We start from the raw sequence: 25,292 nt of genomic DNA, 5'->3' as shown, positions 1-25,292 counted from the left end.
GTCTAGACTCAGACTTAAATCCTGGGGTGGTGCCAGACCGGGAAGACGCCCAGCTCGGTGTCCAAGCCAACCCCAGCCTACAGATGAGGACCTTGAAGCCCTTCTGGGCTCTAGCCGAGAGCCCCAGAGGCCCCTGCCCTGGGCGACCTGTACATCACTGGCCATTTGCAGCATTATTTATGGGGTAGTCTCAGCAGTATCTTACCCAGAGTCAATGTCAGATGTTTCTGGAAAATTCCAAAGGAGATGGACTGTCCTCAAATAGGTGAGTGAATGTGAGTTCTAAGCAGAGTGGCAGACGGTTTGTGTGCCTGTCATCTTTGTTGAGGTCCAACCAAGCACCAGTGTGTCCATCCATGTATCCATCCATCCATCCATGTATCCATCCATCCATCCATCCCTCAATTTATCCATCTACCACCCAGCTCTCCACCCATCCACTCATCTCTCCAAGCATCCATCATCCATCGATGCATCCCTCATTAGTTTATGCGTCCATCCACCCACCTATCACTCCTCCATCCCCACATTTCTCTTCTTCATCAATCCCACCCACTCGCCCATTCCTGCCCTTACTCAACAGCAAATGCTGAGCACCAGCTCTGTCCAGCCCCTGTGTGAGCCGTGGGGGGGTCTGAGCACAATAAACCACAGCCTGGGCTCCCAGAGAGCTCTCGAGCCAGCTGGGGAAGAAGTGTGCCATGCCCCTGCACACAGAGCCAGATATCTGGAAGCTCGAGGAATTGTGAGAGCAGACGGGGGACAGCTGATGGGCCTGACAAGGAAGGCCAACAAGAGGAGACTCCCACAGGGAGTGACCTCCGAGCTGCTCCTGGAGAGACAAGTGCACGCTGGCCAAGGGAGAAGGAAAGGGCATGCCAGGTGGAGGGAACGGCCAGTTACCGGCGTGGAGGTGGGAAGGCGCAGCGGAGGGACGGAGGGGCAGGTGCTGAACGGGGTCCCTTCTCCCCGCCCGGCAAACACACGGTGCTGAGAGATGGCCGTGAATGCATGAAAGGAGCGAGTTGAATGAATGAAAGGAATGACTGGGGCAGGAAGGAAGGAGGGCCGCCTTTATCTCCGCAGCATTGCAGACGCCAGCCGACACGCCGGGAGCACGCACAGCACGCGGAGACGTGCGGCAACTGCTGCAGTGTCAGCAAGACGCACCAGGCGAGCTCCCTGTCTGATTTCGCGGCGCAGACGTCTGTCTTCTAAGGGATGCTATCTGTTTTCCTTGCTCCGTCTACCAGAGCTATCAGGCTGCCAGTCACCCGACAGGCACTGGGGAAAATAAAGGGAAAGTCACAGAATGTGTCCCCAGGCTGTCAGAGCAGAAGGGCCTGAGAAACACGGAGGCGGTGCCCTCCTTTTACAGGTGGGGAAACTGAGGCCCAGGGGACATGACTAAGGGAGAGGCAGGGAGGCTGCCGTGGGCATGCCCTCTCTCTGCAGGCCCGGGGTCGGCTGGGCTCTGCGGTCTCCGTGAGACTATGCTGTGCGTGACGCATCTCCAGACCCACACGGTGTGCTCGGGCAGGCAGCAGCTCATCCTGGCTTTGTGAGGTCTTTGGGCCACGGAAACATTGAAGCCTTTGGTATTTTGGTCAAGAATCTGGGGATTCAGCCCATCAGGACAGTGCCTTTGAGGGGCTGAGAGGCAGGAGCGCCCTGTGGGTGCCCCCTCCCCTGGGAGGCTGGGTTGGGTTTCGGGCCTCCTGAGTGACACCTTGCAGGTGTGGCACATAATCCCCCTCCCCGAGCTCCCGCCTGCTCTCCTGTGAAGACAGGGGTAAAGCTCTCGGGGCTGGTGCAGTGATTAGAAGCTCAGTGCCTGGACGGAGGAAAGGCCCGGCCACGATGGCTAGTCCTCCCTTTCCTCCCATCAGTGGCCTGAGGGCTCCTACCTGCACCGAAGCAGTGGGAACAGGCGGGGGCTGGGGGCTGTCACAGCGCTGGGTGCAGGACAGCCCGTAACCCTGAACATGACAAGGAAAGTACGATGCCAGCCGCTGCCCGGCAATGCGCTTTCAAAACACATGCTTTTAATTTTGAAAGATTCTCCCAAGTCAAATAAACCTTATTTTAGCTCGTGTCCCATCCACACACATGCACTCACCCCCAAAGGAGGCTCTAGTTTAACCACGTTGACAGCAACCAGCATGATTTTGCTTTGATTTTTTTTTTCCTCATGTTAGTTGTATGTGTCTCTCTTCTCGACTAAACTAGAGCCTTCTTCGAGAATCAATACCTATCAGCCATGACTCAAATCATTCTCCCATCCATCCATCCATCCATCCATCCATCTATCCATCCATTCACCTATCCTTTGTTTGATCATTCACCATTCTGTGGTCCGTCCTTCCATCTGGCCATCCCACTGTCCACTCATCTACCCGCCTGCCTTTCCCTTCGCCTGTGCTTCACCATTCACCCCTGTCCCATCATTCAGTTGGCCAACTATCCCTCCATCCATCCATCCATCCATCCATCCATCCATCCATCCAACCATCCCTCCAACTTCCCACACAGCAACATGTATCATGTGGTCACTCTGGGCCACGCATTTGTCCCTCAGGGTGTGCCATGATTGCTGAGCTCCCTGGAGATGTTGCACCCCTGCCCCCGAACAGACACAGCAAGGCTCCAGGCCCATGGCCACCCAGTTTTACCCTTGAGGATGGAGCTCCCCACAGGCAGCAATGGCAGCCTCCTACCTGCGCCCATGATGAGGCCCGGGGCAGTGTCTTTGGTGTGCACAGTGCCCGACACGTAGGGGTTGTCTGCCCATCGCAGGTGCAGATGCAGGTGGCAGTCCGGCTGCAGGGCGGGGGGGAAAGGGGGCCAAGGTCAGCATTAGGGTGGGAGACATGTTCCCAGGAAAGGTAAGGCTGAGGCATTTTGGGTGGGAAGGCAGGGCCAGGAGCACCTCAGAGGAGGGGATGGAGGGTGGGAAGGAGGCTTTGGAGCTGACCATGGGGTGGAGGTCATCAGGTCCAGGGGGACCGGTTGTGGATGAAGCCAGTCGGGCTTCTCCAAGGGAGGGTTCTCCCAACACGAGACAGCATGCCCAGCATACAGTGGACATTCCCACGGGTGGTGCCCAGTTACGGAATGTGACTCCTGGGGCCTGCACAGCCCATGGCCACATCTGTCCGCCCGTCCATCCATCCATCCAGAACCTTTCCCAGGGTCTTCCAGTGGCCACAGTATTCCAGGCACCAGGGAACAGCTGTAGGACACCCCAGCAGCCCCACACCTTCAGTGAAGAGCCCACTGGCAAGCAACATGTGTGCCCCGAGGACAGCGCTGGCGGGGGGGTGGGTGCCCCGGTGGGAGGGGCAGGAAAACCAGTTGTAATAATCATCTCAGTGGTGATTCACATGGACGGACAGCAGCCTCTGTGCCAGAGCTGAGCTCAGCACTACATGTCACTGATGCTCTCCACGTCCCCGCCGCCATCCCTGTGTCACTGGTGGGGAAACTGAGGCAGGGAGCATCTAAGCAACCTGTCCAAGGGCAGTGGTGGGGCTGGGGCTACAGCCCAGGCTGCCTGGGTCCAGGGTCCACACTCTGAGCCTGCGGGTATCTCTCCAGCAGGGGACGCACTTCCAGGCCAAAGTGGGCCAGGAGCCTCCCAGAAGGAGGAGGCAGGAGCAGTTTCCTGTCTGGCGGCTTGGCAGGAACAGACCCCCTCACCCTCCCTGTCTCCTGGCAGCCTGCACCCCAGCTCGCCCCCGGGTGGGACTGGGGGTCCAGGGAGAACAGACGAGCTGAGAAGGGCGTGTCCTGTGGACTGCGGCCTCCCTGAGTCTCCCCAGACCTCAAGGCCTCGAGGCCACCATCTTGCCCGCACCCTCTGGCACCCCCACGACAGACTACAGAACCATGGGACCAGGCCCCAGGTCTCTACACAGCGCCTCGGGGTGCACGGGGCAGGGACCTGTCAGCCATGCCCCAGGGGCTGCCCGCACAGAGCGCCCCAGCTCCTGCTGCTTCCCTTGTCCCTCCTGAGGCCTGGGAGGTGGGGTCTGGGGACCGACTGGACAAGCCCACCTTGATAACACAGGAAAGGGAGCAGGAGGGCCACCAGAGACCCTGCCGCACACCAGACCTCAAAGGGGTTCTTGAGTTCTTGACCCCAGAGTTGTCCGCCTTTCTGGAGGCCCCCGTCTGGGAACTCCCCAGGCCTGGAATATGTGGGGCCATAGAAAGGGCTGGGTTTTGAATCTTTGTAGCCCCTGAAAACTGTGTGACTCTGGAAAAAGGGCTTAGTGTCTCTGAGTCTCTGTTTCTCTCTCCACTTCGCAGGATTACTGAATTAACGCAGCACGGCCTTTGGAGAAACGTCGGGGTCCAGCCCACCCCAGACAAGGTTTTGCTTCATGGCTTCCTTATAAGAAAAGAAATAATTTCTTTTGCCCTCTTATTTCCTGGAAGAATCTCCAGTTTAGAAATACCGTGGCATTGAGCACAGAGAGCCGGCTTTGAACGCAGGAGGCACCCCTCACTTTCTGAGCACCTCCAGGCCTCGGTGTCCCGCGGTGCTGTGAAGGCTGTGGTGCTGCCATGCACGCCTCCCAGGGCGCGGGGGTGACCCGCACACCCCGCTGTCAGGACCACGCTCTACCATCTGCTGACGTCTACCTGCGAGAGGCCTCTGCCCCTCCTCTTATGTCTCACGGTCTCTCTTCTGGCCCGTAGAGCACATTTGGGATGGTGCTGAGGGAAAAGTGAAACCGTTTCGTAAACAGACATTGACCCAGGTCAGAGGGCACCGGGTGTCGGCCCCAGGGCCTGGTCTAGTCTCTGTGGAGATAGGAAGCCGACCAGTGCCAGCTGGGGGTTGGGCATGGGGTGGGGGGGTGGAGGTCGTGGGGAGTGTGGGGTGGGTGTCGTGGTGTGGGGGCGTGGGGTGGGGGGCGTGGTGAGGGTGTGGGTTAGAGGAGCCCCTGCTACAGATGAGAACAGAGTCCCTGACTCAGTGGAGAGCCCCGTGCCCAGTCCTGGAGCCCTTGGATCCAACAGGACGAAGCCTCCCCGCAAACCCGTGGGGTAAGAATTTGCCTGTTCCGGTTTTCTCCTGACTTACGACTGAAAAGCAGATTTGATGAACGAGTATCTTCGGTGAGACCGTTCAGTTCTCTCCCCCTCCCCACCCAGTGATCAGACACCACCGGGCAGGGAGATTCCTATGACCTCTGTGGCAGGGCCGGTTCCTGGGGGCCCAAGGGGGCTCTAAGTCAGAAGATAAAGGAGCCTCGCCAGGGACAAGGCAGAGACGGGAGGTGGCACAGCCCTGCTTCGCTGCCCCTGGTTTCCTGGTGGGCCAGGTGGGGCCTGCAGCACCCTGCACGCCCAGGATGACCTCCCTGAGCTGCCACCAGGCTTTCCATGTCCCCTGATGCGCTGTGCGCACGGTATCACTGTGTGCACGGTGAGCAGAGCACGACAGAGCGTCCTGCCTCGTAGGGCCTGGCCGCCTCCCCCTCCCCACCTGCTGGGGGCGGTCCCAGCTGCCAGCTACTTGTTTGGGCCACAGGTGGAACCTCCTCGGGGTTCTGTGTGGTCAGTTGTGGCCCATAGGACGCTGGCAGGTGCAGGCAGAGCTGGGGTCCCCTTTGGAGCCACGGAGGGCCTGCAGACAAGTGTCTTCCAGCTGGTCCTGGAGCTGCTGGGGATTAGTCTGCTGGTGTCTGACAGCTTGACACAAGGCCTTGTGATCGCCCCCAGCCACGTCTGGACTAAGCTGATGGAGGGCTGGGGGGCAGGGTGAGGCAGATCTGGGGGCGCCAAGCCCCCAGCACCCCCTTCCTGATGCAGCCCAGGTCTGAGAAGGGCTGCAGAGTGAATGGGTTTTCATTCTGAATTAAAACATAAACAGATTCAAACCACTTCCAAAGAGGATTTATCCTCCCGGAACAGATCTGATCCTGACACTCATCTTTGTCACGAGTCCCCATTCCTGGAAGGAAATCTGCCCCAGAGAGCCAGGCTGTAGCCCAGAAAGGTGCTGGTGACCCAGAGTTGAGGGAAAGAAGACACATCACATGTGTCAGGGTCCCCGCGATGACTCTTTCACTGCACAGAAGCTAAAAGATTGTCAGGAAAATGCCCGATTACTGTTATTTCTGGGTGACCCGGCGAGGGCTGTACCTTCTCTCCCTGTTTATACATTTCCGTATTCTGCGATAAGTGGGAACCCCTCTGGCAAGAAGTGAACCCTCTGTTCGTGCAGAGGACGCACGGCCGAGTGGAGGACACAGACAAGAAACCCAGGCCTGGACCTTGTTCTCTCTCGCCTGAAGGTCACCAGTTTCTCCGCGGCTGCTGGGGCCACACTTTCCACCAGCCTGCTCCCACTTGTGTTATTTTAAAGCGAGGACATGAATCTCAGGCGCGGTATCTCCTCACTGAGCTGCATAATTGCAGACAAGAATCTATTCTTAGCAAAAACTTGCTTTGACAGATTAATATGGCTCAACTTTGCTGCTGATGATACACGACCGAGCCCTTCGCAGCCCTGCTGTTCCCCGAAGTCCGTACAAGCGGCAGGGAATTACTTCTCCGCGCTCTCCGCGGGTTTCAGTGGGAGGGCCTCGCTCCGAGGCAGGGCACAGGCCCGGGGGGGGGGCGGGGGTAGGAAGGGGCAGCCCAGGCCTGGGCTCACTGAGCAAGGGCCGTCCCTGCCAAGCTGGGGCTGCTGCCCTGGGGCCCTTGGGGGTCAGCATCCCTGAGGAAGAGGGAGGCACAGATTCTGCGTGGATTGTTTCCACACCGTGGCCAGTGGAACGGAGGCCTACCATATTCAGAGGCCCTGCAGAGAGATCCAGCATGATCCCAGGAGGGCAAGGTTAGGTGTGCTGATGTATTCCAAATACCCAGAGCAGCGCCCCACACATATTAGCTACCCGTATATCTTTGTGGAACAAATATCCCTGTAAAACAGACACTGTAGTCCTTTCTGTGTACAGAAAGACAGAGATATGGATGGGCTCAGGCGTCCCCAGGGCATGGTCCCTACCTGCAAGTAACTTATAGTCAAGGCCAGTGGAAAACAGAGAAGCAGGTGTGCACAGCGGAGGCTTCTCAGTGGAGGGGCTATCTGGGCAAGGTGTTCAGGTGCCAATAGGAGTTTGCTGGCCAAAGAAAAAGGAAAAGGCATTCCAGGCCACAGGACAGCACGGGAAGGGGGTCAGTCCAAATGGGAAGGGATGTGCTCTGCCCTGTCTGCTTGCTCTATGCAGCTCTAACTCCGGACCCCACCCCCATCCCCCTCAGAGCAGTCTCCTGCTGGGGAAGGCCAGGCGCTGGTGCTGGTGGTGAGCTCCCCATGGAGCAAGGAGAGGCTGGACCACGGGGAGCTGAGCAGCCTCCAGCCAGGACCCCACAGTGCTCCATCTTCCTATCCTCACAGACACGGGCCTGCCTGCCACCCACACCTCCCAGTGGCCAAGCAAGGGCCAGAGGGACACCCGGCCTCCTGCCCCAGGGCAGTCAACGGACTGGGGCAGTCTACACTGGTGTTCGTGTGAGAGGCCCCCTGGGAATAGTGGGACCAGCCTGAAGCTCAGAACACTGGGGCTGTGGCCCAGCCTGGCCGCTGACCCCTGTCCCCCCACCACACACACAGGCAGGGTGCACTTCCTGGTCCTCCACGCGGCCCATGGATTTGCAGGTGTAACAGAGGCTCCTGCACCTCGGCCATCGCCACGACAGGGAGCCCGCGCTGGTCCCAGGTGGAGGGGGAACAGCTGGACACAGGAGCAGACCCCCTTCGAAATCTGCAAACCCCCACATTTGTGACGAGCCCTACCCAGATGAGCAGAGTGCCCGGCTGAGCCCAGATCTGCAGAACGCAGGATTGCTGGAGGTGGTTTGTTACGTGGCAATGTTGTGGCCGCACTGACTGACGCACTTGCCTCTCTGACTGCCCGGTAACCCTTCCATTCTGCTGCGTCCAGAGACGTCTGTGGCCCCTGGCTCTCAGATGGCCTTTCTCAGACGTCCCTCCCTGAGCCGCCCCAGGGAAGGTCGGGATGGGAGAGGCACCTACCGGCTCACAGTTGGTGGGTTTTCCGTTCATGTCCGTGCTCGGTGGCCTCAGGTGACCCCAGTCGCGGCCCTTGTTGTAGGTTATAAGTGTCACCACCTTCCCGTTGGTTTTCTGGTTTGCCAGGAAGACTCCTTTCACCCCTCGGACCTGGGACAGCAACCCAAGATGTGTTGTAAACACGTGCCCAGAGCCCGCTGACCGCCACCGTGTGCCAGCCGCTTGCTCAGAGCTCTGCCCACGGGGCTGCCTTCACGCCAGCAAGAGCCCAGAGCTGAGGCTGACTGTACACTCTGGAGGTGAGTGGGGCTTGGGGGGGCAAGGGATCCCCGACTGTGGCCCCCAAACACTGGGTTTTCGTGTGACACAGAGCTGTCATCCCAGGTCCAGACACTGGCCATTAGACGTGTGCAGAGCTCTGGTTCTGCCCGGCCTCTGTGTCATGGTCACCCCGTCTCTACCCCAGAGATCCACAGCCCCTGAGCCCTGGCCTCCCTCCACGGGACCCACAGGGCCTGGGCCATTGCTGCAGGCCCCCCCAAACTTGCTCAGCTCAGCCCCCCACAAGGAAATGCAGTTAGTGAGGAGCCTCCACCCCACCCTGGCCAGGGGTGCAGGTTCACCTTGTCCCCTTTCTCAGAGTTTCCCAAGTGCCCATGCAGTGTCCCACACAGCCAACTGTCGGCTACCGAGTGGGCCCATAAGAAAGGTCAAATATCAGCAAATGCTTGCAGGTCAGGGTCCTGATCCCACAGAGGCGGCCTCTCCCCCAAGTTCCTGACACATGCAGGGGGCCTCGGGCCGCAGCCATGGAGCCCTGCCTGTGTGGCCTCCCATGCGCCTGTGGCTGTGGCTGGGTCTGCGCCTCCGTGGATAGCACGTCACTACTCTCAAGGTGAGCCCGAGGAAACGGTGCCTCAGGGAGCCACGAAATTTACCCCAGGTCCCAGGCCAAGGACTCTGCTTAGGTCAAGGTCACGAGGCATGGTTCCCGAGCGCCTTCTCTGTGGCGGGCCATCTACGAGCTCCCCCCAACTCCAGGGTCTGATGCTCCCCCACACTCAGCACACAGGCCCGCCCCCACGTGCCCCCCTTAGGGACAGCATGGGCGACAGAAGGACAGATGGATGAGTGGAGGGTGGACATACTTCCAGCAGCTGCCATAACAGTAATATAGTTATAGTTCCGGAGACCAGAAGTCCTGCACGGTGTCCCTGGGGTCACAGGGCCCGCTTGTCTTGGACGATCCAGGTGACAATCAAGAATCGTGTCCTGGCCTTTTCCAGCTTCGGGAGGTCCCGGCTTTGTCTCCGGAGCCGGTGGGGTGGCGTCCCTCTGGCCTGCCAGCCGTGATGACACATGTCTCTCTGACCCTCCTCGTCTGCTCCCCTTTCAGGGCCCCTCGTGATCACAGCGAGCCCCGCCAACCCTAATCGCCCCGTGCCACGCATGTCGGCACAGGATGCGCTCTGGGTGGGAAGGGCGCCCAGCCCCCGATCCACCGATGAAGCTGGGGCTGGTCCTCCCGCGGTGACAGGCCAGGGCATGGAGGACCGCGGCCCCTTCTCCCGCACATGGTGACGTCGCTCTGCCTCATGCTCCCCTGGGGCCCGGCCCTGGCTGAAGGGGGCTCCCCGACATCCTGAGGGCAGGTTGGGCGTGGATTTGCCCAGCGCGGACTTGCTGAATTCCGCAATTGCTACTTCCTACCCCGCTGGTCTCCGGAACACACCCAGCAGTCCACAGCGCGGAGGCCTCGGGGCGGCGCTGGCAGGTGGCAGGTGCGGGCCGTGCCCACCCCAGGCGCGGTCTGAGCCGGGGCGTGCCAGCTCCCAACACCAGCGTCTCACCCACGGGCCCTCCTCGGGGCGGTATTCGCGCCCGTGGCTGCTGTAGCAAGGCACCCCCAGCGGGGGCAAACCAGAAACCTCGCGTCACGGTCTGGAGGCCGGGGTCCCCAACAGAGGTGCAGATGGAGCTGCACTCGCTCCGGACGTCCCCAGGGAGGACCCTCTCTTGTCTCTCCCAGCTTCTGGCGGCTCCAGAAGCCCGGGCTTGTGTCTGCATCTCTCCAACCTCTCCCCCATCTTCACGTGGCCGCCTCCCGTGCTCATGTCTCCTCTTCTGACCCCGAAGGACACTTGTCATTGGATCTGCAGGCTGGCTGGACAATCTGCCGTGCTCTCATCTCGCGGTCCTTCACTTAATGAGAGCTGCAAAGACCCTTTTTCCAGATAAGGTCCCCTCATAGGGTCCAGGGACGGACATGGCCATATATTTTGGGGGTCCCCATTCAGCCCATGACAATGGCTGCCTCCCAAACTGTGGCCAGGGCTCTTCAGGGGCAGGGGCAAGCCTGGGGTCCCCTGAACCCCATTCCTAGCCCAGGTTCCAGCACAGAGGCACTCAGGGGAGGGCTACTGTCCGGCCTTGAAGCCGGGGCGCCCCACGCTGAGGAGCCAGCTCAGCGGCCCCTGAGAGCCCGGGCATTCTCGGGCAGTACGTGCTGGGACGGCTGGGACTAAGCGTTTTTCTGGACACGCCATTGGAGGGACAATAACCATGACAATAACCGGCTCACGTGTAGGACCTCACAAGCCAGATATGGGGCCAGGTCCTTCCTGTGCGTTAGCTCAGGTCTCTAGGAACCGAGTAAGCGGCGGAGAGCCCGCGAAGCACTAACTTGGCACCAGACGCTGGTCTCCGTGTCTGAGGAGGACTAAGTCCTTGAAACTGTGCAGCTATCCTATGACGAAGACATTACTGCCACTTCCCAATGGGGAAACTGAGGCACTGAGAAGTCACCTGCCCAAGGTCACATAGTAAACACATACCAGAACTGGGATTTGAACACAGGCAGTGCCGCTCCAGAGCTGTGCCTGTATCTACCACCCGTGTCCCCGTGAGCCGGATTTCAGAGAAGTGACTCCCCTGTGAGGACAGCCACAGGCGGGCAGCAGACCTCACCTTTGCCGCTGTGAACCGCCACTGCTTCCTCGTGTCCTCTTACTTCGTGTCTTTGTCCACAGACATTCCCTGGCTCCCCAGCTGGCTAAGCTCTGCTCTGCCTCGACTCGGGCTGCACCCCCTCCTCCAGGAAGCACTCCCTGACTCCCGCCCTGGGTTGGGCGATCGCCTCCCACTGTGTCCCCTGGGCGCTGGCACATGGGATCGGAGCCACTGGTGGGAGCTGGCCTCCCAGAGCCCAGCAGGTCTGTGAGGGGCAGTCTGTTCCTCCCTGTCGCTAGGGAGCGGCCCGTAGCCTGGTGTGGTACAAGCGCACAGACACGTGCGCACAGAATGGGCTACAGAACATGCCCCCGTGTGCGGCCCCCGTGTGCGGCCCCCTCGCTCTGGTCACCGCTGCCGTGCCGCCGTCCCCTGCTTCCTGTCCCCAGCGGCTGTGTGGTGCAGGAGCCAACGCGTCGCAGAGCCGGGTCTGGGACGGGCCCGGCGGCCTCCCTGGAGGTTCTGCAGGTCAGGGCCCAGGGCGGGGGGCTGCCTCAGGTAGGATGAGGCCGGCTCCAGCAAACGGCAGGGCCCGAAGGCTGCATTCCTCTGGGTCCTCCAGCGGGGACGTGAGCCCAGACCAATGGGCTCTTGTTGTAAACGAATGATTACGTCCATTACTTTCTTGGGGAAAATGGTTTCATACTGCTGGTTAACAGCACCCAGAGCTGGAGCCCTGGGTCTCTCCACACGGATGGGCCCCACTGTCTGCCCCGGGCTCTGCTCGCCCCACAGACACCCGGCACTTACTACGGTTAGGGCACTTGCCAATGCTGCCACGGGTGGGTGGTGAAGGACAGAGCCAGGGTGCTGGGTGACAGACAGCCAAGCTCAGGACGGACGGGCCTGGTCTGGTGCTGGTTTCCTTGCTTGGTTTCCGGGCTCTGGGCAGGCAGGTCGCTTACCTTCTCTGAACTTCAGGGCCCTGACCTGGAAATGGGCCGAGCGGCCCCTCTCTGGCTCTGGTGTGGACCGGAAGAGAGGAGGTGACCGTGAGAGCCCAGTGTAGGCAGGACCCAGTGTCATGGATGTCCGTGGAATCCAAGTACAGAGCGAGATGGTGCAGGGTGGCACTTGGCCTAGGAGCCAGGAACTCCGGTTCTGAGCCTCCAATCGGGCCCTTATGTCCGAGGAGAGCAAGTGCGGGCTTCCGCGGGATACAACTGAGGCAGGGCTCCAGGGAAAGTGCAGGGGGAGAGGCAGAGAGGCAGGGTTGCTCGGAGCCGCCGCCTCTGTCCCTCAGGCCAAACCCCACCATGCCCGCTTCCGGGCTTTGGAGCGCGAGCTGGGAACAGCTCTACAGACGGTGGCCTGTGAGCACATCTACGAGGAGGACCACTATCACAGACCCCCAATTCAGCAAACCAGTACTCCCCAAAGATTCCTTCCCAGAGTAGATCTGTGTTACAGAGAGCCCTACTCCAGCATGAAACCTGGAATTTGGTTGGAAAGACGAGGTTTTCTCTCTCTTGCTCTGACAGCACCTGCACAGGACCCTCTCGGCCTGCAAAGCCCAGATCTGCGGCGCTTTCCCGAAATATCGTAGGCCCAAGAGACAGCGCCAGGAATGAGTGGGGGGCGGGGGAGAGGACAGAGTGCGGATGGGGTGAGGCCGGGCCCCACACCCGACGCCTAGCACCGTGGGGGGGCGCGGCCCCAATCTCTCCGTGGCGCCCACCTCACCTCGAGGATGTCAATGAGCACGCTCTCCTCCGCCTGCCGGGAGCTGCGCACGTCCTCCAGCACCAGCGCGTAGTGCACGCCGCGCGAGTCCGACTGGTACAGGTTGTAGGTGTCGGTCTGGTACCACTCCTGCACCGCCACGAACACTTGGCTCTCGTCCGTGCTGATGACCTGCAGGTCCTGCGGACACGGCGGGAGAGTGCAGGGTCAGCGGTGGGCGGGAGGCGGGGGTGGGAGACTGCGCTCCGGGGGGATGGGGCCGGGCTCCGGCCGAGGGGGGCTGGTCACGGCTCTCCGGGAGTCAGGCTGACCTAGATTTTCATCCTGCTCCTGCCTCAGCCTTGGGACCGGGGACACGTCCCTTGATCTCCCGTTTTCCCACCTCCAACATGGGGGTGACCTTCCGGCCCTCATACTGGGTTGTGGGAGGGATGGCCCTCCGGCTCCCAGCCCCACGTCAGACCATCTGCCCGTCTGTCCCTGCGTGTGTGGAGGACCCCTGTGGTCACCTCTGGGAGGCAGGGGACGGGTCTCCCCTGCAGGCCCATCCTGAGGATCAGGCGAGTCCCCCGTTGGTTCCTTCACTCAGCATGCATTCATTAGGCACCTACTGTGTGCCAGGCACTGTACCAGGCACTAGGGCTCCGTGGGGCGCCACAGGCGGGCTCTGTTCCTGGAACGTACCCGGCGCGGGGTGGGGGGGGCGGATTAAGTCACCGGGCAGGCCTCTCGAGGCTCGAGACTCAGTTTCAGGTTTACGATTCAGAAGCAGAACAAAACCCAACCACATAAAAAGGAGGAGATGGAGCCCAGGGCCACCCTTGGTCCGTTTTCATTTTCTCTCCCAGCCAGGACCCAGTGCTGCGTGGGAGCCTGTGAGCAGGCCCATTTCAAAGCATCAACAAGCTTTTCCTCTGCAGCGCCTGTTATTTCCCTTCCACCACCCCGAAGCTTTAATTGCCCTCCTGGCAACACAGCCTCCAAGACACGGGAGCTGAGGAGGGACGCATGAGGCCGGGGCAGGCCAGCCAGCACCTGCAGAGGAGAGGTGGGCCCCTCCGCCCGCCCCCTGCAGTGCTGGTGCACTTTGGGGGGATGCTTCTCCCCACGTCCTCCCATCTGGCATTAGGGCAGGCACGGACAGGTAAGCTTGTTTCTCTAATAAGACAACGAAGCCTCTATTCTGTCCAGTTGGGGTGCGGCCTCCAGTGGAGGGAAGCACTGGCTGCCTGGGTGGGACGCAGTGCTGATGGCCCCCGCCTGCCCTCCCCACCCAGCCCCTGCACTAGACGGCCAAAAGAAGGAGCTTTGCAGAAGAGGGAGCGGTATTGTAAAGCTCCGACCATGCGCCTCCCAGTCAGGGAGGGCCCCTGGCAGCATGAGCTGGGGCCCTTTGTCTATGACTTAAATCCAACACACAGAAATGACTGGAACCAAGAAGCCTGTCACCAGGAAAGAGCATCGAGATCAGGGGCACAGGGCTTGGCAGTTCCCATCCATGACAGGGGAGCAGAGGGTGGTAGGGAGTCCCAGGGATGCATGTGGAACCTGGCAGAGAAGCAAGCTTATCGCTGCTCTTCTCTCCCGCCTCCCCTCCCGTTTCTCCGCTCTCGGCCACAGAGCAAACGGCACTGTGCCCATCGGGGCTTGGCCATTCTGCTGCCTCAGCAGGGAAGGAGCTCCAGAGGCCCAGGTTGCGGTTCCCAGCTCAGACAGCGCACACGCATAGCACGCAACCTACATTTACCGTTACGGCATTAATTCTAGCATCTAAGAACGTTTACCTTTGGGCCTTTTCCCGAGTGTGATTCATAGGTGTTTTCCACGTACAGCTGGCAGCCCGCTCTCTCACATTACATGGGGAGCATGTTCTTTCGTCATGACAATTATGCATAGACACCATTTTTAAGGAGTGCGTGCTATTCCACTTTGTGGACGTACCACATTGCTTTGAACGCGTTCCCCACTGGTGAGCCCCTAGCGTCTCCAACGTTATGTGCAAAACAGTCATGAACGTTCCTAGACGTAGGTCTCTGCCTCTCAGATCACATCCTGGACATAAAGTCTAAGGGAAATTGCTGCGTGGGAGACTACGAGCGTGTTTAGCGCTCTGCTTATGTTGTTAAATGACCGTGCCGAGAGCGCACGTTCATTCCTTCCCCACCAGCAGGGTTAGAGGGTGCGTATTTCACTTCCTGTGCGCCAACAGTGAGAACGGTCTTTCAAAAATCCTTGCTGACTGGAGAATAAGGATAATAGATAATAGAGAGGAGAGAAATAAAATGCAGTGCTGGCTTACATTTGAATTTATGTTATTCTATCTCTAAAAAGGAAAGCTAGAAGACAGAGACGTGCATCGACTCCAGTTTTAAACAAAGGACATGAAACACAGTCAGATGTTTGTATATGTATTTGTAGATATGTGGATATGCGTCTGTACGTGTATATATATATATTTTGGTCCTGAGGTGGGGCTGGGGCAGGGTCTGGGCAGCCCCCACGACCCCCTTCTTCATCTTCCCAGCAAAGGAGAAGGAAGGAGCATCAACTGAACACGTACTATGCATCCGTGGCCATACCAGGCAGTTGGAATGCAGAGGAGAATAAAACAGAAACTACCCCACCCCTGCGAACTCCAGATGAAAGCCAAAGATGGATACAGGGGTCTGCCAGCACCCCGAGTGTCAGGAAGGAGGAGGATGGGGGTGCAAGAGGGAAACCAAGGCCGGGACCAGCCCGGAGAGGCCCTCGTAAGAGACATTTGTCTGAAACATTACACATACAGGAGTTTGGGGAAAAGGCAGACCGGGCCGAGGGAAGAGTGTGGCCAAGGCCCTACGATCGGATGGAGCTGGGCACGTGTCGGGGCAGGCTAGGGACCTGGCCACGGGGCCAGGTGGGACAGGGAAATGACTCGTACCTTTGGCAGTGCGTACTTTGGCAACTTCATCAGGACGAACTCACTGCGACGATAAGAGATGTAGTATTTGGTCCGGTTTGCTGAGGTTGCCTAGCAGCAGGAAGAACACATTTTTCAGAAGCTAGTTTCCAGTCAAGCCAGGTCCTCATGAATGAAAAACTAGAAACTGTATTTCAGCTGGTGAGAATGCCCTTTTACTTTGCTTAGACCTGCTCTGCCTGAAATGGACAGACTCCTACTCATCCTTCAAAGCCCCACACCAAACGCCCCTCCCCTTCCACGTCTCTCTGTCAGAACCAACCTCTCTCCCCATGCTCTCTCAGCACCGGTATCCCTACATCCAACTTACAGAATAAAGTGGGAAAGTTCTCCTCCCCAGAACTTTTCTTAGGGAGATTACTGGGTGGACAAAGAGATGGGCCAAAGGTAAGCTTGACCAAAGACAACCAACAAGTCACGAGGCATGAGGATCGAAACAGGAGGTGACCCATGCTGAGATGGTCCATGGTGTGTGTCCACTATGTGCAGGCACCTGGGGGTGAATTCTATGCACGGGTGTATGAGCACGGGTCCTATGCGTGTGTACATACGTGTGTGTGTCTGTGTACACGTGTGTGCATGGCAACGCAGTGGCGTGCTTGAGAGCACAGTCCATCACACATCACTGCCTGGGCTCAGATTCCAGCTCCTCCACCAGGAGCCACGTGGCCTTGGGAGAGTTTTCTGAGCCTCCGTTTCCCCCCTGTAAATGGGGAGGACAAAGTCAGAAGCAGAGTGACGGGGCAGTTGTGGGAATTAGCGTTGGGGCAGCACATGGGGCAGCACATGACCTAAGAACTGTTTTTATTACAAATCAACAAACTACAACAGGCCCACAGGGTGCAAAGCATTGCAATTACAAGGCTGACCAGATTTCTCTAGACAATTCCATCCCGAGGGCAGGGACTGTGAGGTCTGTGGTGGTTTGGCGCTCAGGGCCGCCTGATCAGGCAGTGTTGGGATGGGGGAAGCATGGGGGTCCTGGAAGCTCAGAGAGAGCACCCAGGGGTGGGAGAGGCCAGGCAGACTTCCTGGAGGAGGGAGCACCCTGCTTCCTCAGAAGGAAGAGCCACGCAGCCCAGAGACAGACCTGCTTAGCAGGTCAGGGAGGACGCTGGAGAGAGCGGCCGAGAGAAGTCCGCTGTCCCTCCCTTCTCAGAGTCCTGTCTGCCAGCTGCTGAGCTCCAAGGATGGTGCAGAAGGTGGGGCCAGGCTTGGCAGCCCTCGGGGCCTCAGCCTCAAGAAGATCACCCTCTCTGGGGATCCCTGGGTGGATGCTCAGCTGGTCAGGGCAGGCCAGGCCCATTCATGCCAGGACCTGGGGGTGAAGGCAGCTGGTGGCAGACAAGGAAGGAGGCCTGCAAGCCTTTCCTAAAGGGCCAGCCTAGTGAAGGGCAGGCCACAGGACGAGGGGGCTTGTGGTTCAGGCCTGAGGCTGCAGGGCGGGCAGAAAGGCCGCCAACCCTGAGAGGCAAGTGTGACTTTTGCCCTTTTTTGCTCAGATTGTGCTGAACACAGCAACATCCTTCACAGGCAGTCTGCCTGCGCGGCCGTCACCGCTTGAGAACCACCAGCCTGGCCCCTCCGCCCATGGCTGAGCCACTGACGGGTAAGAGCAGGCGGAGAAGGCTGAACCGCGGTGCATCTTCCCGGAATGGCGGGGCCTCTGCCAGACCCTGCAGGGCCTCCCCCAGCCGTGAACGCAGCTGGTGTCCGTCCAGGCCTCCAGGTGGCCGGGACTTGTCATGCCCATTTTATAGATCAACAAATCGAGGCTCAGAGGTGGAACGATAGCTCTTCCCAAAGCCATGTGGTGGCACCATTAGATTCAGACCCCCACTGGTGTCCCCCTTGTCCCCCCAGGCCCAGACCCTTCTTCCAGGAGGGTGAGGTCCCATCACTGGCCCACAGCACGGCTTCAGTAAAGGAACCAGCACCACGAGCTGCTCGGCGCCTTGACTGGGGGCCCGGGAGGCGGACCTTTGGGTTCATCGCACACTTTGCTGGTGGGGAGGAGTGGCAGGAGGGGCCGGTGGGCACTGGGCCGGGATCCTCTGGGGACCAGGACGGAGGGCGAGGGAGGAGGGCAGGCGGAGGCAGGACCACCTCCCAGTGCCTACTGTGGGCTCCCTGCAGGGAACCCCCCCCGAGATAAGAGTCTGAGGGGAGCAGCCCCTGGGCAACCTCTGAGTTGAGGGTCAGGAACAGCTTTCCTGGGCACTTGTTGAAAAAGATGGGGACCAAGTCAGGACAGGAGCCTGACGGAGACCCGTGGCCCCTGACGGCTCAAGCAGGTGCTGGGGGCGGCCAGTGCTCATGGGGCGGGGCATGCCTGCCCCAGGTCAGGCCAGGACACTGTGACCACGAGGATGGAGACAAAGCTGTGTGCACACGGCAGCCCTGCCTGAACACAGGAGCAAACCCCAAACCCAGGAGGAGGGGGGAAGCACGAATGGAGTAGCCCTTGAAAGTCAAACAGCCAGTCTGTTGCCTCCTGTCTGAGTGATTCCACCTTCCCCGGTACGGCTGTGCTCCTGTTGCCGGCTGCCCGCCGCCAAGACGCCCAGAAGCAGACTTACCCTAAAGAAGATGTAATCGTCCTGCACGGTCAGAGAACTGTGGTCAATGGGGCCCGGGAACGGAGCCGTCGGCGTCTTCTCCGAGCAGTTGTGGATCTGGCAGGTGACATACCGAAACCCTGCGGGAGAGAAGAGCCAGCACTTGGCGCCTGGAATCTCGCACACTGCGACTCCAGCCGCGGGAGGAGCCAGGCTCAGACTCAGACGCTGGGGACGCCAGCTGGCTCTGGGCTCCGTGGGACACTGCTACGTGGGGTTTGTCCGTGGGGCTGGGGCTCTAAGGGCCTGCCCTGTGATTGCATCTGCCACTGAGCGGTGGCGGCGACGTGCCAGGCGCATCCTCAGGACAGTCCTACCATGCTCCCATCCTCTGGATGGTGAAACTAAGGCCAAGAGAGGTCAGGTAACGTGTCTAAAGCAGGGTCATCTGGCCAGCCGCCAGCCTCTTATAAAGAGAGGTTGACGGGCACACAGCCATGCCTGATCCTCTGGGGGGTGTGGACAGCCGCTCTACTATGACAACAGCAGAGGCCGCCGCGGCACAGACCCTAGGGCTGCCACGCTGGAAGTACCCCATAGCTGGCCCTTGATGGGGAAGGTCTGCTGACCCTGAGCAAAAGTCATGCAGGTGAGAACTGGGATGTGAGCGGGGGTCTTCATCCACCTTCTGCCCATGGCTCCACGCCACACCTCGCTCTCATCTTAGGTGACACACTCGGGCCCTGTCTTGCTGGGAGAGGGACCTCCGATGGACTAGACGGACTGTGGGCGGGACACCCCACACCAGCCAAGTGACCTGTGCTGGGCGCGTGCAGTCGCCCACGGAATGGACAGCACAGGGCCACGGTGGGCACCTACAATGTCCATCATAGCACGGGACCCCTCCCACCCCCTGGAGTCTCTCTTACCTAAACAGGGGCGGGTGTGAGTGGGACTCGTGTCCTTTCTTGCCCTAACTTTAGGGGAACGTTTTCATCCCTTGGCAAATGTTTAGTCAGGCAAAATGGAAAGCACACTTTGCAGGTGCCCACTGTTTTTACGTCAAGCCCTGTTTTCCCAGATTTGGGGGATCCAGTGAAGTTGTGCAAGGCAGGGGGCAAGCCTACACACCGTAGGGAGCTCTTTCTCCCAGCCTGTGGGGCAGCGGCAGGATTTAACCACGGGCACCAAAGGGAGCCCACAAAGGCGCTCCAGGTCATCAGCGCCCTTGGGGCACATCGTGCCCACGGCCCTGGGTGGTTGGACGGTGTGCACAGTGCGAGCTGAGGGTTTGGAAAAGATTAAAGGACCCAGCAGCAGCTTCCCTCCACGACCATCAAGCACTCACCCATGACGTCCCCGCACTGAGCACGTGTGCGTTGACCCATTTCACAGCTGAGGACACCAAGGAGCAGGTGACTTCCCCAGGGTCATGAAGCTGGCACGTGGCAGGCTGGGAGCCGAAGCCGGTGCTTCTGTCCTCAGCTGGGCCTCCCCCGGGCGTGGCCCTGAACCTGCCCCCACCTATTCGCCCAACCCAAGGAGCTCTACTGCGTGGCACTTGTCAGCTCCCTCCATTCGGTAAATGTGAGCCTACAGAGGTCTCCACTCGAAGCTAACCCAGCAGGGGGAGGCTTCACGGCCCCAGCGCCTGTAGGGTCCTGCAGTCAGAGCAGTGACAGCACCAGGCTGGCGCCAGCTCCGCGGCCCTCCCCTCCTTGCTGTATTCGGTCCTGTGGCTTCTACAGTGTGGACGGCGGCACCTGTGCGGTCCCCAACCAGGCAAAGGGCGGGGCTGTGTTTTGTTCACCTGTGTCCCCAGCAGGGTCAGCACTGGGCCTGGTCCACAGCGGACTCAACAAGTACTTGTTGAATAACGGTCCTCTCGGCTCTGATGTCTAGAACCCATGGTTCTAGAATATTCCATAGTTCTAGGGCCGGTGCTCCTCTGTCAGGAGCACAGATCTTTCTCATAGCATCCAAGGACCCTGGGTGCATTCTGGCATGAAGCCAGCCGGGTTGGGGTGGCCAGGACACCGCCCCATTCAAGGGGGATCCATCAGAGGCCCCCACCTGGCTTCCACACTCAGAGTGAGCAGGAAACACTCAAGGCTCAGAGGCCAGAAGAAATCACCCTCTTAATGGATTTTTCCCCTGGAGCGGAGCTCCCTGACTTCAATTTATCCCCAGCTGGAAATCAAGCACATTTGAAAGTTATGCCACATTGTAACATAGCGAGGTTGGCTGTGCAGGGCCAGCTGAGGAACGGAACAAGGGCAGGTAAGGACACAAGGGGACACTGGGTGCACGCACCCCTCCTGGCTTACCTCCTCCGAGGTCCTGGGCTTCCATGTGGACCAAGTCAGGGTCGGCATCCACCCCAGACACAGCCCTGGAAGAGAGCGCGTAGGGGTCGGCACGGGGACCCGAGTCCCCAAGCCCCTCTTCCAGTGCCTGCATCAGCCCCTGAGCCCCAGGTAGCCACGTGGCCTCCCGGGGCTGCGGCCACCCTTGCACCATGGGTCAGAGGGCACAGTCCTCCCCACCTGCTCCTGGGGAGGTAGCCAAAACTCAGGGTTCACTTGGTATTCCTTTTACAGTACTCTTTATAGACGACCCTCCTTTACCAAAGGCCTTCACATTCCTCGCATCTTTATTGCTGTTTTTGTTTTGCTGGTGATCAAAATACTCCGAGGAATCTAGGCGGGCCTTGGGAATATCACTCTGATCTTGCAAATCAGGAAACCGAGGCTCAGAGGAGCAAAACGACCCCAACCCTGCCCTGGGATGTGCAGCTTTCAGTGTGGAGTCAGAATTCGCACCAGGTTCCTTCTCCTTCACCCCGCTGCTTCCCACCCCGCCACCTGCCACAGCACTGGCTCCTCCCTCGCCGACATGGGCCAGGGCTCATGGAACCCCCGCAATGCAGCAGGACTGTGGCTGCCACGGAGCCTTCAACGAGCCCCGAGAAGAACAGATGGAGGGGCGTCCTAGGGTCGCAGCTCGGGGGCCGCGTCCTCCGGGGGAGGCAGGCCTGGGGCCAACGGCCTCGGGGCCCACCCCGCACCCCCCAGCACTGGGCCTGGCGCCGGGAGGTCAAGGGCACACTCTCCGGCTGAGAGGAACTTCAGAGGTGGGGCGGCCCTGCAGTCCACTGAGGTTCCAAACCAGGGCTCGGGCACCAGCCGCTCTGCCCCCAAGTCTCTGCTTCAAGGTGAGGTTTGATTCAGGCTTTTGTGCACGGAACACCTGCGCGCTCTGAGGAACGAGGGCTCCTGCCTGACATTTTTCTCTTTCCTGAACACAGTGACATTGTTCTCGTTACCAGGGGCGCTGACTGGTCCTCAGCTGGCTGGTGGGATTTTAGCGTGACTACCGGGCATCTGCAGAGTGCGGCAGTGACACTGACTCGCTCCCTCCCTCACTCATTCCCTTCCTTCATTCATTCTCTCTTCCCTCATTCATTAATTCTCTCACTCATTCATTCACTCACTGACGCCCTCCCTCATTCATTCATTCCCTCTTACTCCTTCCCTCGTTCACTGACTCACTCCCTCACTCCCTCATTCATTCCCTCCTTCATTCATTCATTCCCTCACTCCCTCATTCATTCCCTCCCTCATTCATTCTCTCACTCACTCCCTCATTCATTCATTCATTCTCTCCCTCATTCACTCACTGACTCACTCTCTCCCTCAATTCTTTACTCCCTAATTCATTCATTCCCTCACCCATTCATTCATTCCCTCCCTCACTCACAATACACTGACTCCCGCCCTCACTAATTAATTCACTGACTGCCTCCCTCTCTCCCTCACTCTCACACTCATTTACTCCCTCACTCCCTCATTCATTCCCTCCCTCATTCATTCTCTCCCTCATTCGTTCACTCTCTCACTCATTCATTCTCTCCCTCATTCCCTCATTCATTCACTCCCTCACTCACTCATTTACTCACTCACCCGCTCACCCTTGCACAGACTCACTCGCCCGGTCTCCACCTGCTCCCCCACTGAGCAGTGCTCTCACCCCCCTGACTCTCTGGCTTTCCCATTGGAGCACCCCACAACCAAGTCCCAGTAGCCCACGCCAGGCCCTGGACCAGGCAGGGGCCCAGCAGGTTGGGGTCCCTGCCCAGACCCCCTTGGTCATGGGATCTGGAAACCATTCAAGGCTGCATGTCCAGCCCCACAGACACAGCCCGGCTCCCTGCAGGGAGGGACACGTATTGGGGCCTGGGCCTTCATGTTGGTCGGGGTCCCCGAATGGCCTGTGGGGAAGGTCCCTGGTCTAGTGCTTAGAAACAGCAGGCGTGTGAGATGACACTGGGCAGGCAGCTCTCTGGAGCACGCACAGTGCTTTGGGGACATGGGGAGTCAGCTCTCAGCCCTCCTGGATGCCGTGGGAAGCTTGCATAAGCCCCCAAATACTCCACACCCGGCCTGGAGGGGTATGAGCTGCCTCCCCGCCCAACTGCCACCGCCGTGGCCCTGACGCTTGTCCCACAGCTGGGCGGGAGCCGAGCGGACGGAAGAGGAAGGCTGAGGCTCTGTGGGTCAGCTCGGGCATGAGCGGAGAAGCGGACACGGACGTGGCTGGAGAAAGCGGGCTGAGCAGACCGCCCGGCACAGCAGCCATCGGCACACGGCCCCGGCCCCACACACGGCCCCGGGCTGCTGCTGACAGGCAACATGGCACGGACACGTGCCCTGGCCTCCCTGGGCCTCAGTCTCCCCCGCTGTCACGTGATGGGAAGACGACGCATGCAGACCCCCAGTCTGGTGCCTGGCAGACGGTCAGCATCCACAACGTGGCAGCTCCCAGGGGTGCTGGTGTGGTTTTGTTCCAGGGCCACTGAGACAGCACGGGCAGGGCAGCGAGCAGGTCCCCTGGTCGTCCCAGAAGGCAACGGGCCTCCCACCCCAGGGCTGCCCCTCCTGGGGGTCCCCAAGGCCGCACTAATGAGCTTGCTTGCTGTTTAGCCTCCCAAAGCGTGAAGGGGTTCAAGCCTCAGACAGAACGCGGGCTTTGGCAATTCCTCCTGTCAGTTCAAGGACAAAGAGCTTGAAATGCTGTCAAAAAAGCATTATGCATTGCTTACAAGAGGGGGGCCCATGGCTGCCTGTCACCACATTCCAGGAGAGGTTCCTGGGCCCCGGGGGCCAAGTGTCCGGCCTGATTAGCTCTCAAATATAACAACTCAGGGCAATTTGAGAAACTTGGGGGAGAAATAATTTGGTTTGCCCGAGATAATAACATGTTTGAATTAGTGCCAATTTACCTCGCAGCATCTGCGGGCAGGTCGGCCCTCCGGATCTAGAGATCCCCGGGGCACCCGGCCTGGCCTGGACCCAACGCCCCACAGTGCTCGGCCACTCCGCCAATTTCTCAGGCCCTCACTGTTCGGAAATCCCACCTCCGTGGCCCTCCCCACCTCCTGGGGGCCCTGGGGGCCGACAGCTGACATCAATGACAAGGCCAGGGATGGGTGCGGCACTTGGGTTTCTAAGGAAGGAACCCGGTCCTCCCGTGGGCGGCCACGTGGCAGGAGCCAGCCCCTCTCCCCACCCGCGAAGGCACAGAGGCCACCAGCCAATGCTGCAGACTTAGCGACACGGGCTTCCCTCCAGCCTCGCAGCCATAAGCCCGGAAACGAGCTCCTTCGCGGTCAGCGAGGCGTAGGCAAGGGAGGGAAAGGAGAGGTACTTCCACGGGCTCCTCTGCTGGGGAGACAGGACTGTGGCCCAGTGAGAAGGCCTGTCTGTAGTGCGTCATACAAACGAGGTAAGAAAGGGAAAGGCTAGGAGTGTGTATGCACACGCATGTGTGTGTGCACGAGTGCAAGACAGAGCCATTTGGTCGGAAGAACACGTGTGTAAGCCACGTCTCTCCAGAGGCAGTTCAGGCAGAAGAAGGGCCGTGGCCATGGCTGGTGGACGGCACACGTGGGCCCTGAGCCAGCGGCACTCCCAGCTTCCACCCCTCAGGCTCCTGCGAGCCCGCCAGCAAGTACTCATCAAGCACTCATCCCCCAGGGGCCTCACTCACGCAGCCCGCTGATGTTCCTTGAGCACCAGAGCTGGCTCACCACCCCAGCGAGGCTAGAACGAGGCTCGGATGCACCACTGAGTGGCTCCCAGGAGATAACACGAGTGTGGGAGGGGAGCCCAGGCCCTGGATGGTGCAGGAGAGCGGGGCCAAGGCAGGCAGGGGTGGAGGAAGCCATGGGGCAGGGGAGGCTGCTTGGGAGGGCGGCAGCTAGTCAGGGGCTGAATAAGGAGCTGGGGCAGGAGTGGGAGGAAGGGGAGGTGGGGGAGAGGAAGGGGGAGGGGTAGGAAGGAGGGAGGGAGGAGAGGTGTGGAGGAGGGAGATGGGGAGGGGAGAGGGGAGGGGTGGTAAGGAGGGGGAGGCAGGGGAGGTGGGGAGGGGAGCCAGCCTGATGTACTTGGCACCTGTTAGTATTGTGGCGGAGGCGGGGGCTCAGAGAGGAACCAGTCCCCATGTCAGGTGCACATGTGACCTGAGGGACAGCAAGCCCCGACTCTCCACCATTTCCTACAGGTGCGGAAAGAGCGCTCTGGAGGTCCCCTGGGATGAGGAGTCCACGGCTGGGGTCAGAGGCAGGAGAAGGTGGGGAGCCCTGTGCTGGGGGCTGTGGGGACGAAAGGGGAGCCCCGGCCCTCGGGGCTTGGGGTCCCCAGTGGGGGGGCTCTCACCAGAACATGTGGTCTTTGGTCACTCGCTCCCGCAGAAGCGTCCACTTCTTCCCCAGGTCCGATGACACATAGAGCTGCAGGGCAGAGAGGAGAGAGACAGAAGTCTGGCCGTGCCGTGAGGAAGAGCCTCCCTGGAGTCGGGGTTGATCTCCTGGTGAGTGTGCCCCAGGCGGCCCCGCACTCCCACGGGGGTACAGACCGACCTCCAAGAGGCCGAGGGTCAGGCACAAGGGCTCCAAAAGAGCCATTCTCGCCCCAGGCCAGCTAGTAGGGACTGAGGGACTCCGGCCAGGCAGACCCCCGGAGGAGGAGCA

At 59.9% G+C, this 25,292-nt stretch overlaps 1 protein-coding gene across 1 annotated transcript in view; it reads right to left on the bottom strand.

Moving 5' to 3' along the window:
- SORCS2 (sortilin related VPS10 domain containing receptor 2) overlaps nucleotides 1-25,292 on the bottom strand; it is a 433,021-nt gene that overhangs the window by 23,729 nt on the left and 384,000 nt on the right. Inside the window, exons 6-12 of the mRNA XM_034670980.1 lie at nucleotides 24,979-25,052; nucleotides 20,590-20,654; nucleotides 18,284-18,402; nucleotides 15,666-15,755; nucleotides 12,746-12,925; nucleotides 8,057-8,203; nucleotides 2,718-2,820 (exon numbers count right to left, since the gene is read on the bottom strand). Coding sequence (XP_034526871.1) covers nucleotides 2,718-2,820; nucleotides 8,057-8,203; nucleotides 12,746-12,925; nucleotides 15,666-15,755; nucleotides 18,284-18,402; nucleotides 20,590-20,654; nucleotides 24,979-25,052 — 778 coding nt within the window. The remainder of the gene's footprint in view (nucleotides 1-2,717; nucleotides 2,821-8,056; nucleotides 8,204-12,745; nucleotides 12,926-15,665; nucleotides 15,756-18,283; nucleotides 18,403-20,589; nucleotides 20,655-24,978; nucleotides 25,053-25,292) is intronic.

The sequence above is a fragment of the Ailuropoda melanoleuca genome, chromosome 11 (assembly GCF_002007445.2).
Source record: "Ailuropoda melanoleuca isolate Jingjing chromosome 11, ASM200744v2, whole genome shotgun sequence".
NCBI lineage: Eukaryota > Metazoa > Chordata > Mammalia > Carnivora > Ursidae > Ailuropoda > Ailuropoda melanoleuca.
This window is presented reverse-complemented; position numbering and strand designations above follow the sequence as displayed.